Here is a 12,712-nt window from a genome sequence, read left to right as displayed (position 1 = left end):
TGAGCTGACCACGACTCACAGTGCCTCTGTGAACAAAATATAGCAACATCACTCAGTCTTGTGCCAACTTCATAATCTCTGTTCATTGTTGTAGAAGCTATGTCAGTCCATCTTCTTGAAAGTCAGTGTCTCTCTCTCTCTCTCTCTCTCTCTCTCTTTCTCTCTCTCTCTTATTGACCCTCTATATTTCTCAGCGTAATATCTCTTCCCAAGGACTGACCTCTGCTAGCAATGTACCAAAATATATAAGATGAAATTTCACTGTGAGATAAATATCATTATGATGCAAATAATGATATTTATACCAGTGTATTCTGGTTAGGGAGCTCTGTTTAGCCTAGTGGATAAGTTGTTTTAAAGACAGCAAAAACCAAAGCGTTGGAGTTCACCAGCCATTCTGATGGAGAAAGATGAGCAATTCCCACTTGAATGATGCACAACCTTAGAAAACCAACTGAAGGGCCAATTTGTGCCAGCTTCGATTGATGACAGAGTATTATAAATTATTATTCAGAACCATAAACAAGGAACTCAGTTAATAGTTACACATAAGAGTCTTATTTGTTTATCTGAAATTCACATATGTGGAGTGTCCTGTACTTTACATGGCAATCATAATTGCATATAAACATTAGCTAATAGTTGCAAAATGAACACATCAGAATATCTCTTCTCTGGTGAATACAATGGTATGGAGTGACTGGAGAATTCAAACTGCTAACAGCAGTTAATCTGATGTGCCACCAGGAGTCATTTGGGGAAAACTTTTTATTTTCTTCCCTTTCAAAGTGAAGTAGGATAACTTAATATTTTGTTGTTTTAGTGTCAGATGGGTCCTGGTTGAAAGCAGACAATACAGGAAGACTGTGTATGAATGCATTGTGTGAGGATCACAGTACTTTGGGCATGTTGTTAAGAGTCTATTTCTTGGAGAGAGACATCATATTTAGAAATGTGGCAGGCCAACAAAGAGAGGAAGACCCTCAATAAAATGGAATGACACAGTGACTGCTCAAGAAAGATAGGACAGGGTTCAGATCTGTTATTTATAAGGTTGTTATTAGTTGGACTCAACTCAATGACACCCAATGGCAACAGTAACATTTTAGTGTAGTTTAGTGTAATGCTAGGGAGTTCTGGTGGCTTAGTGGTAAGAAGCCGTGCTGCAATTCCAAAAGCACATGGTTCAAATACACCATCTGCTCGGATAAGTGAAGATGGGCGGTCTCCTTCTGCGTGATTAACTACTTTTGACCACGGGAAGGTCAGCTATGAATCAGTTTTGACTTGATGATGGCACGCAACAACAACGGTGTGCTGCTAGTGGCTATGGTGGTGGTGTTAAGTGTCATGAAGTCACTTCAAACTCATAACAACACTACGAAACACACACACAAATCATCACCTGACCCTGTACTATATTCATATTCATTGCTACGCATTTTTGCAGTCACTGTGTCAATTCATTTCATTAAGTATCTTTCTTTTTTCCTGACCTTTATTTTAGCATGCATGACATTCTATTCCAGGGATTTGTCCCTTCTTATAACATGTCAAAAATACATCAGGTAAAGTCTAGCTATTAACACAACAAAAATTCTAGCTGAACTTCTTTAAAAACAGAGGTGTCTGTTTTTCTATCAGTTTACAATGTAGCTGAAAGCAGATAATACCAGAAGAATGTCTGTTTGTGTTTTATTACCTATTCAAAGGCATTTGGTTGAGAGGATCATAACAAATAGTGAGTAACGTTGAGAAGAATGGGAATCCCACAATACTCAGTTGTGTACTTGAGAAATGTAGACCCAGACCAAGAGGCTGTTGTGTTAACAGAACAAGGGAACAGTGGACAGTTTAAAATTAAGAAAGACAGGTGATAGGGCTGTATCCACGCCTAGTCTATCTGTATGCTGAATGAATTATTTGAGAAGCTAGACTCTATGAAGAAAACTGTGGCATCAGGAATAGATGAAGACGAATTAACAGATGAAACAACCTTGCTTGTTCAAAGTGAAGACTTGAAGTGCTTACTTGAGGCAGAAGACCTAAAGCTAAAATCTACACTGTAAATTATATCTCAACATCATGAAAACAGAAATCCTCACCACTGGACTGACAAGCAACAACACGATAGATGGAGAAATGATTGAGATTGCCAAAAACTTTATCTTACATGGATCCAAAATCAACCTCCTTGGAACCAGCAATTAAGGGATCAAGAGACATATTGCATTGGGAATATCAGTAGTCACGGACCTTTCCAAACTACTGAGGAACTATAAAATCCGTTTGGGGATTAAGATGTGCTTGATTCAGGCCATAATCTTTACAGTTGACTTCTATGCATCTTTAAGCTGGACAATGAGTAAGTATGACAGAAGAAGAAACTATGTCTTTGAGCCATGGTGTGAGAATATTCCCATGGGCTTCCAAAACTTTAAACAGATTTTTCTTGGAGTAAGTGAAGTCAGGGCTTCTTGGAGGCAAGAGTGACAAAGCTTTGTCTTACATATTTTGGGTATGTTGCTAGGAGAGGCTATACCTCGGTACAGGGCATCATGCTTGGAAAAGTGGAGGATGGTTGGGGAGGAAGATCCTCAACCAAATGTATTAAATACAATGATTATATCAACAGGTTTTAATATGTCAGAGACGATGCGGATGGCACAGGGTCAGACAGGGATCAGATCTACTGTTCATAGGGTTACTATGAGTAAAATTTAACTTGAAGGCATCAATAATAACAACAGTAATGTAATCTAGAAAGTTTGTCCTCAGTGTAACAGATATTGTGCAGCTAACCAGAACACCATGGATCTCTGTCGGTTCCAATGTATAAGGAACTCCTTGGGAGAAAGATGAATAGTTTTCTCCCATCCAAATTTATCGCTTCAGAAAATTGATAGAGTATTACTGTGAGTCAAAATCAAATGACAGCAGCAAGTATGAGTGTAGACTGTGTTGTCTTTTAGTAGTCTTTATCAAAACCATAATTCCAATGTAATTTTTTCCTTTCTTCATTATTAATAATACTGCTTTCAAATATATAGAAAGAGGTTGAAATGTCAATGGTGAGGCCAGGCACATGTTAGTTCAAAGTGACATCTTTGCTTTTAAAAGAGATAGCATGCACGAGATTTGCCCGATACAACCTAGTACAAATATGTCTGATTTAAGTTTCAAAAGAATCCCCAGGATACTACTTTAATTCCTTTCAGACATGCAATTTTATCATCTACTGTATTTTTCATGCTTGGTGTTATTATTGAGAAGGTTGTTCTCGATTAGAACACCTACCCCAACAGATTGTCAAAAATATTCATGCAACATTTCTTTGGTCCTAAGATAAATCAAGTTTTGCCCTTATGTAGAAAACGCTGGTAATCTCTGCCAGGTTGATTTATGACCATAGATAACAAGGATAATGTGATCAATACTATGTTAGAAGCATATGTGGATGTAATTTATAATCATCAATATGTGTGCATTATTTCAAACCTGGTTTATATTCTTCACTCCTCAAAATTTATGATGACGTTTGTTGTTGTTGTTGTAGTTGTTGTGTTCGGTTGAGTGAAAATGGACTCATTGATGACCCTTTGACAGGTTTTCACAGGTAGTAAGCCAGGAGTTAGGCTCAAGAGGAGATTGTCTATTCTCTAGGATTGCAGCACAGATTATTACCACTAAGCCATCGGAGTTGCCTGCTGTTCACTCTTCATCACCTCCAACTCATTGTGAGTCTATGATGAACGATAGACTGTAATATATGCCTGATATATATCGTGACAAATGCACCTACTAGCAAAATGTTCTGTTTGAAAGCTTTTGCTTGTATTCTTGCTATGAATAGACAATGGCTTGTCTGAACCAGTGAGCCATGATTTGCTATGCATCTACTTCACCAAAAGGTGAGCATCTAATGAGTCTTATAATATGGGAGATATTTAAGGATGATAAAAGGATGTTTATAATTACACCTGGGCAAACTTGGACATCTGGTCCCTCCAGTTAAATGTAAAGACAAATAAAGTCAGAGAAGGAAGAATGGTGAAACATGGCTGCCATCATGCTCTTGATTAATTGCTTTTCATTGATGTCTGTTCCAGGTGCTTTGGGAGCAGATGGCACACGGTAGATAATCCAAAAGCGATTCTTGTCTGGATGAACTAAAGGAAAGTCTCAGTTAAAGTGTTTCTGTAGCATTATGTGAATTAAATCTCCATGGACAGAAACAACCTTGCTTGAATTACAATTTTTAAATCAGAATTAATTTTAAAAATTAAAGGAGATCAATGTTTTTAATGATATCAAATGCCTGATATTTTTGTTTTTATTATCTTTGAAAATATTTTTAAATATTGTAAATCAAAGCAAATGTTTCTTGAAAATCCTAAGAAAAATGCATTTCAAGAAAAAAGATAATATCTATAAACATAGACTTAATCATGTAATATTTACTGAAAAACTGGTAATCAAATACGTATGATTGAATAACCTACTTCAGCTTACAATTCAACATATGAGGCTTAAAGTGCTTCCTCTTTAAAAGGCACTTTGGCAAAGAATAATGATACAACTAGGACATTTTAAAAGAAATAGGCACAAAGCTAATTTTTCTTTGCTTAAATTTATAAATGTTTTCTGGTATATCTTGCAATACATTTTCTTTTATATCCTGATTAAACACATTAATAAATTGCGGTAATTCTGAAAAGTATGCTAAAACTAGTTCATTCTTCACTAAGACTTTAAACAAGCTACTTTTTATTTGAGAAAATGAAAATAAATGTATCAAGGTTAGCAATTTCCTGTATTCATAAAATAATTCGAATGTGGGAAATTAAAAAAATTATTTCCTCTCTAGGATCTTTCGTGTTATTTATACTTTACGTCCTGTATCATCCGAGTAATTGGAGTATTGTGTATAGGGTTTTCATAAACTTAGCCTTCAATGCCCACATTTGAGTATTCAACTTTAACATATGCTTCAAAATATCTCTCATAGTAGAATCCTTCCCCCCACCATGTTTTTATTATCTTACATATCATCCTTTGATGTTACTAAATCCAGACAAATTTTAGTTTCCAAAGTTAGGAAGATAATTTTGACTTTTTTTTTTTCATTTTTGTGTACTATCGAAGCAAATCAGACTGGCACAGGAGGAGATTGCCCCTCCTTCTCCAACAGAGCTTCTGATGGATTCAAACCACTTGCCTTCAGGATTGTAGCACAGCTTCTTACCACTAGGCTACCAGAGCTCCCTAATTTTGATTAATTCCTTTTTTTATTTTTATTTTATTATTTCTTTTGTGTGTACCATCAAATTGATATAAGAGGAGATTTTCCCTCCTTCTCCAGCAGAGCATCTGGTGGATTTGAGCCATGTACCTCTGGAACTGCAGTGTACCTTCTTGCCACGAGACCACCAGAGCTACCTTTAATTTTGATTAATTCTTGAAGTAGCATGGACCACAACTGGTACTAGTGCCTCTCATTGTTAAGAGTTGGATGCTATTTCAAAATTAAAGTCCTAAATAAAGATTTATTGCTTCTTACATTGATGATCTTCTTTTTCCATAGAATTATCAGGAGGTTCATTGACTTCAGTATCGTTTTTAAGTACAAACTACCACACTATCAAATTTGATACCTTAGTAGTGTCTGAAGTGAGATTGTTAACAGCTTCAGTTTACTTGGCTCCACAATCAACACCCTAGGTATCAGCAGCCAGGAAATCAAAAGACAAATTTCATTGGGAAAAACTACTAACAGTGACCTCTCCAGAGTACTGAAGAACAATAATGTTATGTAGGGATGATAGAAGGAGAAATGATGCCTTTGAGCTTTGGTGCTCGAGAAGAGTATTGAATAAACCCTAGACTGCTAGGAGAACAAACAGGTTTTATTCTGGAGAGTGTAAAGTCAAGTTTCTCCTTGGAGGTAAGGATTCTGAAGCTTCATCTGACATACTTTGGATATGTTGCAAGGAGGAACCAGTTCTTGGAGGGGGAATCATGTTTGGAAGGGTGGAAGAACAGTGCAAGACTGGAAGAGCCTTAATGAGATGGATTGACTCACTGAGGTAATCAGAATAGTTATGTCAGAGATGATAATGTTGGCTCAGGATAGAGCAGCGTTCAGAGCTAGTATACATCAGGTCATTTTGAGTCGCAAATGATTTAACGGCTCCTAACAACAACAGTAGTGTCTGAATAAAATAAATGTTTTCAGATAATACAGAAATAAAAGTTGCACTATCATGAATGTGCATTAACCTAAACTCTGAAATAATTATACAGATTTTAGGTAAACTGTAAAAAGATATTTTCTTTAATAAAGCATAAAGTCAGAAAGATTTAGAAAAGCATTTTTGTTTCAATAGTCTTATGAGATAACATAAAATTTATACAAATTATTTTTTAAAGGAAAAAATATCAACTGAAAGGAATATTTTTCATATGATAATACATTATTTACATAATATTTCAACAATAACAGTATTTTATGTCAAAATGAGTCAATTATTTTTTTTAATTTTTTCTAAATATATGAGAATGCTATTATGATAACAAAATAAAATTCAAGGGCAAAATATTTTTTAAGCTGAATTTGTTTTAGAATAAAGACAAAAAATATTCTAATAAAATCACTGATTCTGTGTATTTTTTTTAGTTAAGTAAAGAACCATGTTGTTGTTGTTCTTATGTGCCATTGAGTCACTTGCTACTCATAGCGTCCCTATGTACAACAGCCCTAAACTCTGCTGTCCTGTGCCAATCACACCGTCTCCGACACACCCATCCTGATTACCCTAGTCACTAAATCAATCCACCTCATAGGGGGCCTTCCACTTCTGCTCTGTCCCTTACACTCAGAATAGGGCAGGGTTCAGAGCTGTGATGCATACTTTTGCTATGAGTTGCAGACAACTTGATGGCACACAAGAACATGTGATATTATGGTTTTTGTCTTTTTTTCCTTGAATTCTTCATTCTCTGGTGTCAGTGGGAGTTTCTCAAGGGTCAATCTTTGTTCATAATTTCTATATTTTCCTCGAGTACATTTTTAGACGTACACTTCTGATGTTCTTAATTTAGGAAAAGTAAGGAATTATATCCACCAAGGACTAAAGGATCTTCTTTGACCTCCTTCTAAACACTGACAAATTCCATTTATCAAACATCATATTGATTAAACGAATATCTCTATTTTGTTGAGCTTACTTGATTCAGCTTTAAACATATCCCCTTAACTTACTTTTGAGACCCCAAACTGCCCCACCTTTACCTATCAATTCATCCGTTTTGTTTTTGGTTTTGTTTTAGCATCAGTCTCTAATGTTTTCCTCTCTTTCTAGTACATAATCTATGCAAACAAAAAATGTAACCAGAAGAATTTCCCTGCAACAACAGAGCATACAACATTTGCTGCAAATCAGTGAGAAAAAAGATGAGAGTGATAAGGAAGAGAGAGGAAAGAGGTCGCTTTGGAAAAGGAAGAATTTATCCACTTCAAACCATGAACTCTAGAAGCCTTGATAGCTACAAAATATATTTTTCTGCTGTAAAACTCTGGAATTTATATCTTGCATTACATAACAGCCAGAAATAGTTCATAGAAAAAAACAGCTTCATGACTTGGTTAGACTGTTGTTCTTCTGAGAAGCTGGATTAGACTAGAACAACAGGTAACACATAGATATGTAATAAAATGAAATTAAATGTGAATCTCAATTTTTAAAATATTTGTATTAATTTAGTAATATGTGTAAAAGCCTTTCAAATTTTTTTATATCTTTAGAGATAAAGTGGTTTTGAGTTATTATTTTAAATTTCAGCTTTTATTTCTAATTAAATAATTAGAACTAAAGTCATAAGAGTAATGTTTGTGAGATAATTTGTTTTTTTCCTAAATTGGTGCAGCTTACTTTTAGATTTACTTCAGCCTTTTAGACTTTTGTCCTTGAAAATAAACTCTACAATCCTCTAAGGTAGGTATTTAAAGTTTTAACATAAATCTTACTACTTCTTGAGGTAAAAATGAATAAAGCAACCTTAACACCAATTCTGTAGCTTCATCTAATTCATTCCCTTTTATTTGAATACACTTTTCAAATTTTGCAACCATTTTTGCATATTTTTCCAAATTATTTGATTAAGATAAACCTTCTTTCCCTTAAAGTTAAAATCTTTCATCTTGTTGCTATATAGACAATTTTTTAAAAGAGCATTACACTCAAGAAAGATACTATTTACTAATTATAAATTATTGTTGGTTTAAATATGACCTTCTGGAACAATATAAGACTGTCTCAGAACAAACAGGGGAACCGGGATGGAGTTTGTACATTTCTGGTAACTCCAAAAGGTTATGAATTCACATGAACTTGATATCGCACTGCAGATTTTGCTTTTTCCTTAATCTAGATTCTTCTATAAACCCTGTTAGAACACTCACAATAGTCGTTGGGGAATCATCTAGCTTTACCATCATCTCTATGGCAAAATGAGACAACCAGACATGCAGTTCTTCCTCCAATTCTTGTTCCACAACCTCCACTGTTCCAAAATAAACGTCAGGGATTTTTTCCTACCTTGCATGACACCACGAGTTTAAGACTCTGTTGTTGTTGTATACCAGGGAGTTGGAACCAATCCATAGCTGAACCTCCAGCGGTTTTGGGAGGTAGTTAATTGCAGGGAGGACATTGTCCATCTTTCTCCCACGGAGCAGCTGGTAGCATCGCACTGCATAAGTTTGGGTTGCCGGTACAACTCTTTACCACTGAGTCATTTTATGCAGTATATAATGAAGGGATTAGGCAGAGAATGGAGTGGGGTCTATTAAGCCGGCTATAATGAAACTATTCCTCTGTATCTTTATCCCAAGCAAACAGTACAGACAACTTAACTGGGTGTACATATGGAATATCAAATATCAGCAGTTCTTTATTTGTTATGAAACTATAATACAACATCTACCATCCAACCCCTTTCAGTGACACAGCCTAGTGCTATCAGTTACACCCATCGTGTGGCACAGCTCACCCCTAATGGATGTGAGATTTGGCATTACTATGAATAGCAGCTCACTGCTTCTCAAAGAGTGACTCCCCTTCTCTTCTCCCCTGGGTGGTGGTGTTAGGTGCCTGTGAATTGACCAAGACTCATGGTAACCCCAGGAACTAATCAGAACCTTCCTGTATCCTGAGTCATCCTTACAGTCTTCACTATGCTCATGGCCATATGATCGCTAGACATTCCCCTTTTCTTAAATAATTCAATATTTATCCTTAATGAAATTTACTTAGCATTATATCTTTAAGCAACATCCATGTGGGAGCACGTATCAGGATCCCATTTCCTTTTAGAGTTTAGAATTGCATTTTGCATATGTATGACATTTTACTCACCTTTTTATACATTGAGGGGGTTGAGTTGACACAGTGCATTGGGTTTTGAACTGGCTAGTTATGTGTGTGGTATGAGTCGATCACCCTCACTGATTGATTATGATGGACCATCTCCTCTTGTAAGTATTTTTATCCTTAGAAACTCAGTGAAAGGTTGCTATGAGTCAGAATTGATGACCCCAGGCTTATTCATCCACTGAGGTTATTTCTACCTTCGACTCGACGGCACATAACAACAACAACAATCAGACTACTGTGGGTAGTATTAGGATGCATAATGATTTCAGCGTGTATTCCTATCCCTACTTTTAAATCTCTTGTGTGTACATTTAGGAATGCAATTGTTAGGTCATATGATGCTTTAAATTTTAGTTACTGATGAACTACCACACTACTTTCCAAATGAGTGAACCATTTCATAATCTCAGCAAGAATAAATCAGGATTCTAATTTCTCCACACCTTGAGTAATATTTGTGGGGTTTTTTTCTTGTTTGTGTTTTGATTTATTTCTTAATATTTTTGTTTGTGTGTTTTTATCTCCCCTACTCCCTAAGGGGAATGGAGGAGTTAGGATGCTTTAATTTATTTTAGATTTCCATGAGCAATCTCCTCCCAAGAGATTAACTGCCTCTGATTACCTGATGGAGGGCTGTTTTGAGTAGGGTCTGTCTCAATGGCACACAAGAATAACAACTAAAGAAGTTGAGCATCTTTTCATGTTATATAGTTGTGACTATTTGAAAATCTCTCTTGGAAAAATATCTATTAGAGTGTTTTGCCTATTGTTTGAGTCATCTACATTTTCTCCATTAAATTGTGAATGTCAATATCAGATAAAATCTGATATTTAAAATAATCCAGCATGAAATTTTTAAAAATCAACCCTCCCTGAAAGATTTCTCTCAAATTTCCTCTGTGTCCTCTTCTTCCCTAGAATGTCACCACTGTATTTAAATTTTTTTTTTCTAGGTTAACAATTTTATCAGTTATTTTAAAAGAATTCTGATTTGGGTGTTTTTTGTTTGTTTATTTGTTTTTTTTTTTTTTTTTTTTTTTTGCTTTGTTTCTGTTTTAAACCCACATTAATAAATCCTAAAGAAAAAGGTCTGTCTTGGAGAGGGTAAAACTCCTTGGAGGATAGGATTTTGAAGTTCCATCTCACATACTTTGGGCACGTGGGCAGGAGGGGTCAGTCCTTGAAGATGGACATCATGCTCGGAAGGGTGGATGGGCAGCACAGGAGAGGAAGACCCCGATGAGATAGATTGATACAGTAACTGAGACTGTGGGGGTAGGGGTATTCAAGTCAGTGAGACTGACTCAGGATAGGGTAGGCTTCAAGGTTGCTATGAGACACATAACAAGGACAATCTTTGGTAAGGAGCTGCACTGTCAACAAAAGCACTTGGTTTTGATCTACCCGCTTCTCTGAGGGAGAAAGATGATTAATCTGTTATTTATAGCCTCTGAAAACCTGCAGGAAGGTCAGCGAGGAGTTAGTTCCATCTTCTAGACAGAAAGCACAGAACGGTAACAAGTCTCAACTTTGGTGAAAATGTCTCTCCTACCCCAGTCGATGATAGCGCATTGAGGTCATATTCAGAAGGGTCATCATACAACCTTAGGATGGAGAAGAACTCACCGAGCAGAATGACAACACACAGGAGAATAGCGATTAAGGCTCCTGTACTCAAGCCCGCAGAGGACAGGAAGGCTTCCGCATGGCAGGTCCGCACACGCCCATCTCTCTCGCATGCACAAACCCTGATGGTGAGGGTGCTGCTGCTGCTGAGAGAGGGGATTCCACCATCAGAGATCATAATGGGGAGATAATACACATCCTGCATAGTTCGACTAAATCGCCTCCGCCTTGTCAGAATGCTGGCTGTGTTATCTATGACAGACACAAGCAAAACAAAGTGCACTTAGTAAAGCCACCAACAGAGAGTCACATTTCCTTCAATGGATGCAATGGATATGTGGGAGTTTGTTTTGGTTGGTTATAATTTTTTCTTTTCAGTTTATAAAACGGACAAGAGCATATGAAAGGGCCATGATGCAACGGGAGCTAACAGTGATCTTCAGACTGAGAAGTCAATTGAAGAAATCTAACAGCATGAACTAAAGGGGAGGGAAAGTGGTGGAGAACAGGGGAGGAGGAAACAATCATTTTGTAAAAAAAAAAAAAAAAACCAAAATAACATATTAGCCAAAAGATTTTAAAGAACAGATGGATTTAAGCCAATTAGTATTAAACTTTGTCTTGAACCAGGGAGATTGACCCCAATGCTGATAATTCTAAGCATAAAGTAAAGGACAGACATCGGTATTTTCAGCAAACTTCCCAGGCAACATTAATTAAGTCACAATTGAAATTTAAGAAACATGGGTGAATACAACAGCTTTTTATAAAGATCTAAAACTCACTTTTTAAAGAAACATTGTTGAATACAATAGCTTTTTATAAAAATATAAAACTCACTTTTTAAAAGACTAAATCATGATTCAAGGCACTCTTTTAACAATGAACAAACTGTGGACGTCAATGTAGAATTCTATAGATAATTAAGTTTATACACTGCTAAATTAAACATACTCTATTAAATGTCTATAGGACATCATATTCTACTAATCATCCATAATTTTAAAAGGATACGTATAAATTCCTAATATCTCATTTTATTAGAAAAGTAATCCATACTACAAATAACAATTTATTAAATAAATTCACACAGCTAGTTAGTAAGTGGTCAGTACTCCATTCCAGCATACTATAGAACCTAATCAAAATCCCAATGCCTCACTGTCTCCAATAATTCACCTCCAGTCAATAATGATGCCTTCAGGTACATATATTGCATGGTAATATCTATACAGTTACTGTAATTCCAGAACAACTTTGCTAAAGCAACCATGTGGCAACTACTACTCAGAGTCCCTTCAGGGAATGACTTATTTTCACAGTTGCAGAGGTTAACTGGACCAAGGTCACATTCTTCTGCAATATCATATCACTAGTGACTCATTAGAGCAGAAGAATTACAATGGAGCTATATGTGCCAAACCCAGACAATTCTGAAGAGACACTACAAATCCAGAGCTTTTGTTGCCTTTGGCTGATGTGTCCTGAAAACTGTAAGATAATTCTGCTCCTGCTCTGCTTAAGGCTTCTTTCTTCCACTGTCACCTGTAAGTGTTGATTCCAAGGGTCCACTGTGGGACACCTTTCACATTAAACAATTTAAAAGCTGCTTCTCATTCTGTGACAAAACCTTTGAGTTAATTCTTTTTTAA

The 12,712-nt window shown here is 36.1% G+C and overlaps 1 protein-coding gene across 1 annotated transcript in view; it reads right to left on the bottom strand.

The window, feature by feature from the left end:
* The window catches only part of LOC102858271 (cadherin-18-like), a 634,275-nt gene that overhangs the window by 7,004 nt on the left and 614,559 nt on the right, over positions 1-12,712 (bottom strand). Inside the window, exon 10 of the mRNA XM_006895123.1 lies at positions 11,061-11,312. Coding sequence (XP_006895185.1) covers positions 11,061-11,312 — 252 coding nt within the window. The remainder of the gene's footprint in view (positions 1-11,060; positions 11,313-12,712) is intronic.

The sequence above is a fragment of the Elephantulus edwardii genome, unplaced genomic scaffold, assembly GCF_000299155.1.
Source record: "Elephantulus edwardii isolate Elephantulus edwardi_28Jun2011 unplaced genomic scaffold, EleEdw1.0 scaffold00159, whole genome shotgun sequence".
NCBI classification, from domain to species: Eukaryota; Metazoa; Chordata; class Mammalia; order Macroscelidea; family Macroscelididae; genus Elephantulus; species Elephantulus edwardii.
This window is presented reverse-complemented; position numbering and strand designations above follow the sequence as displayed.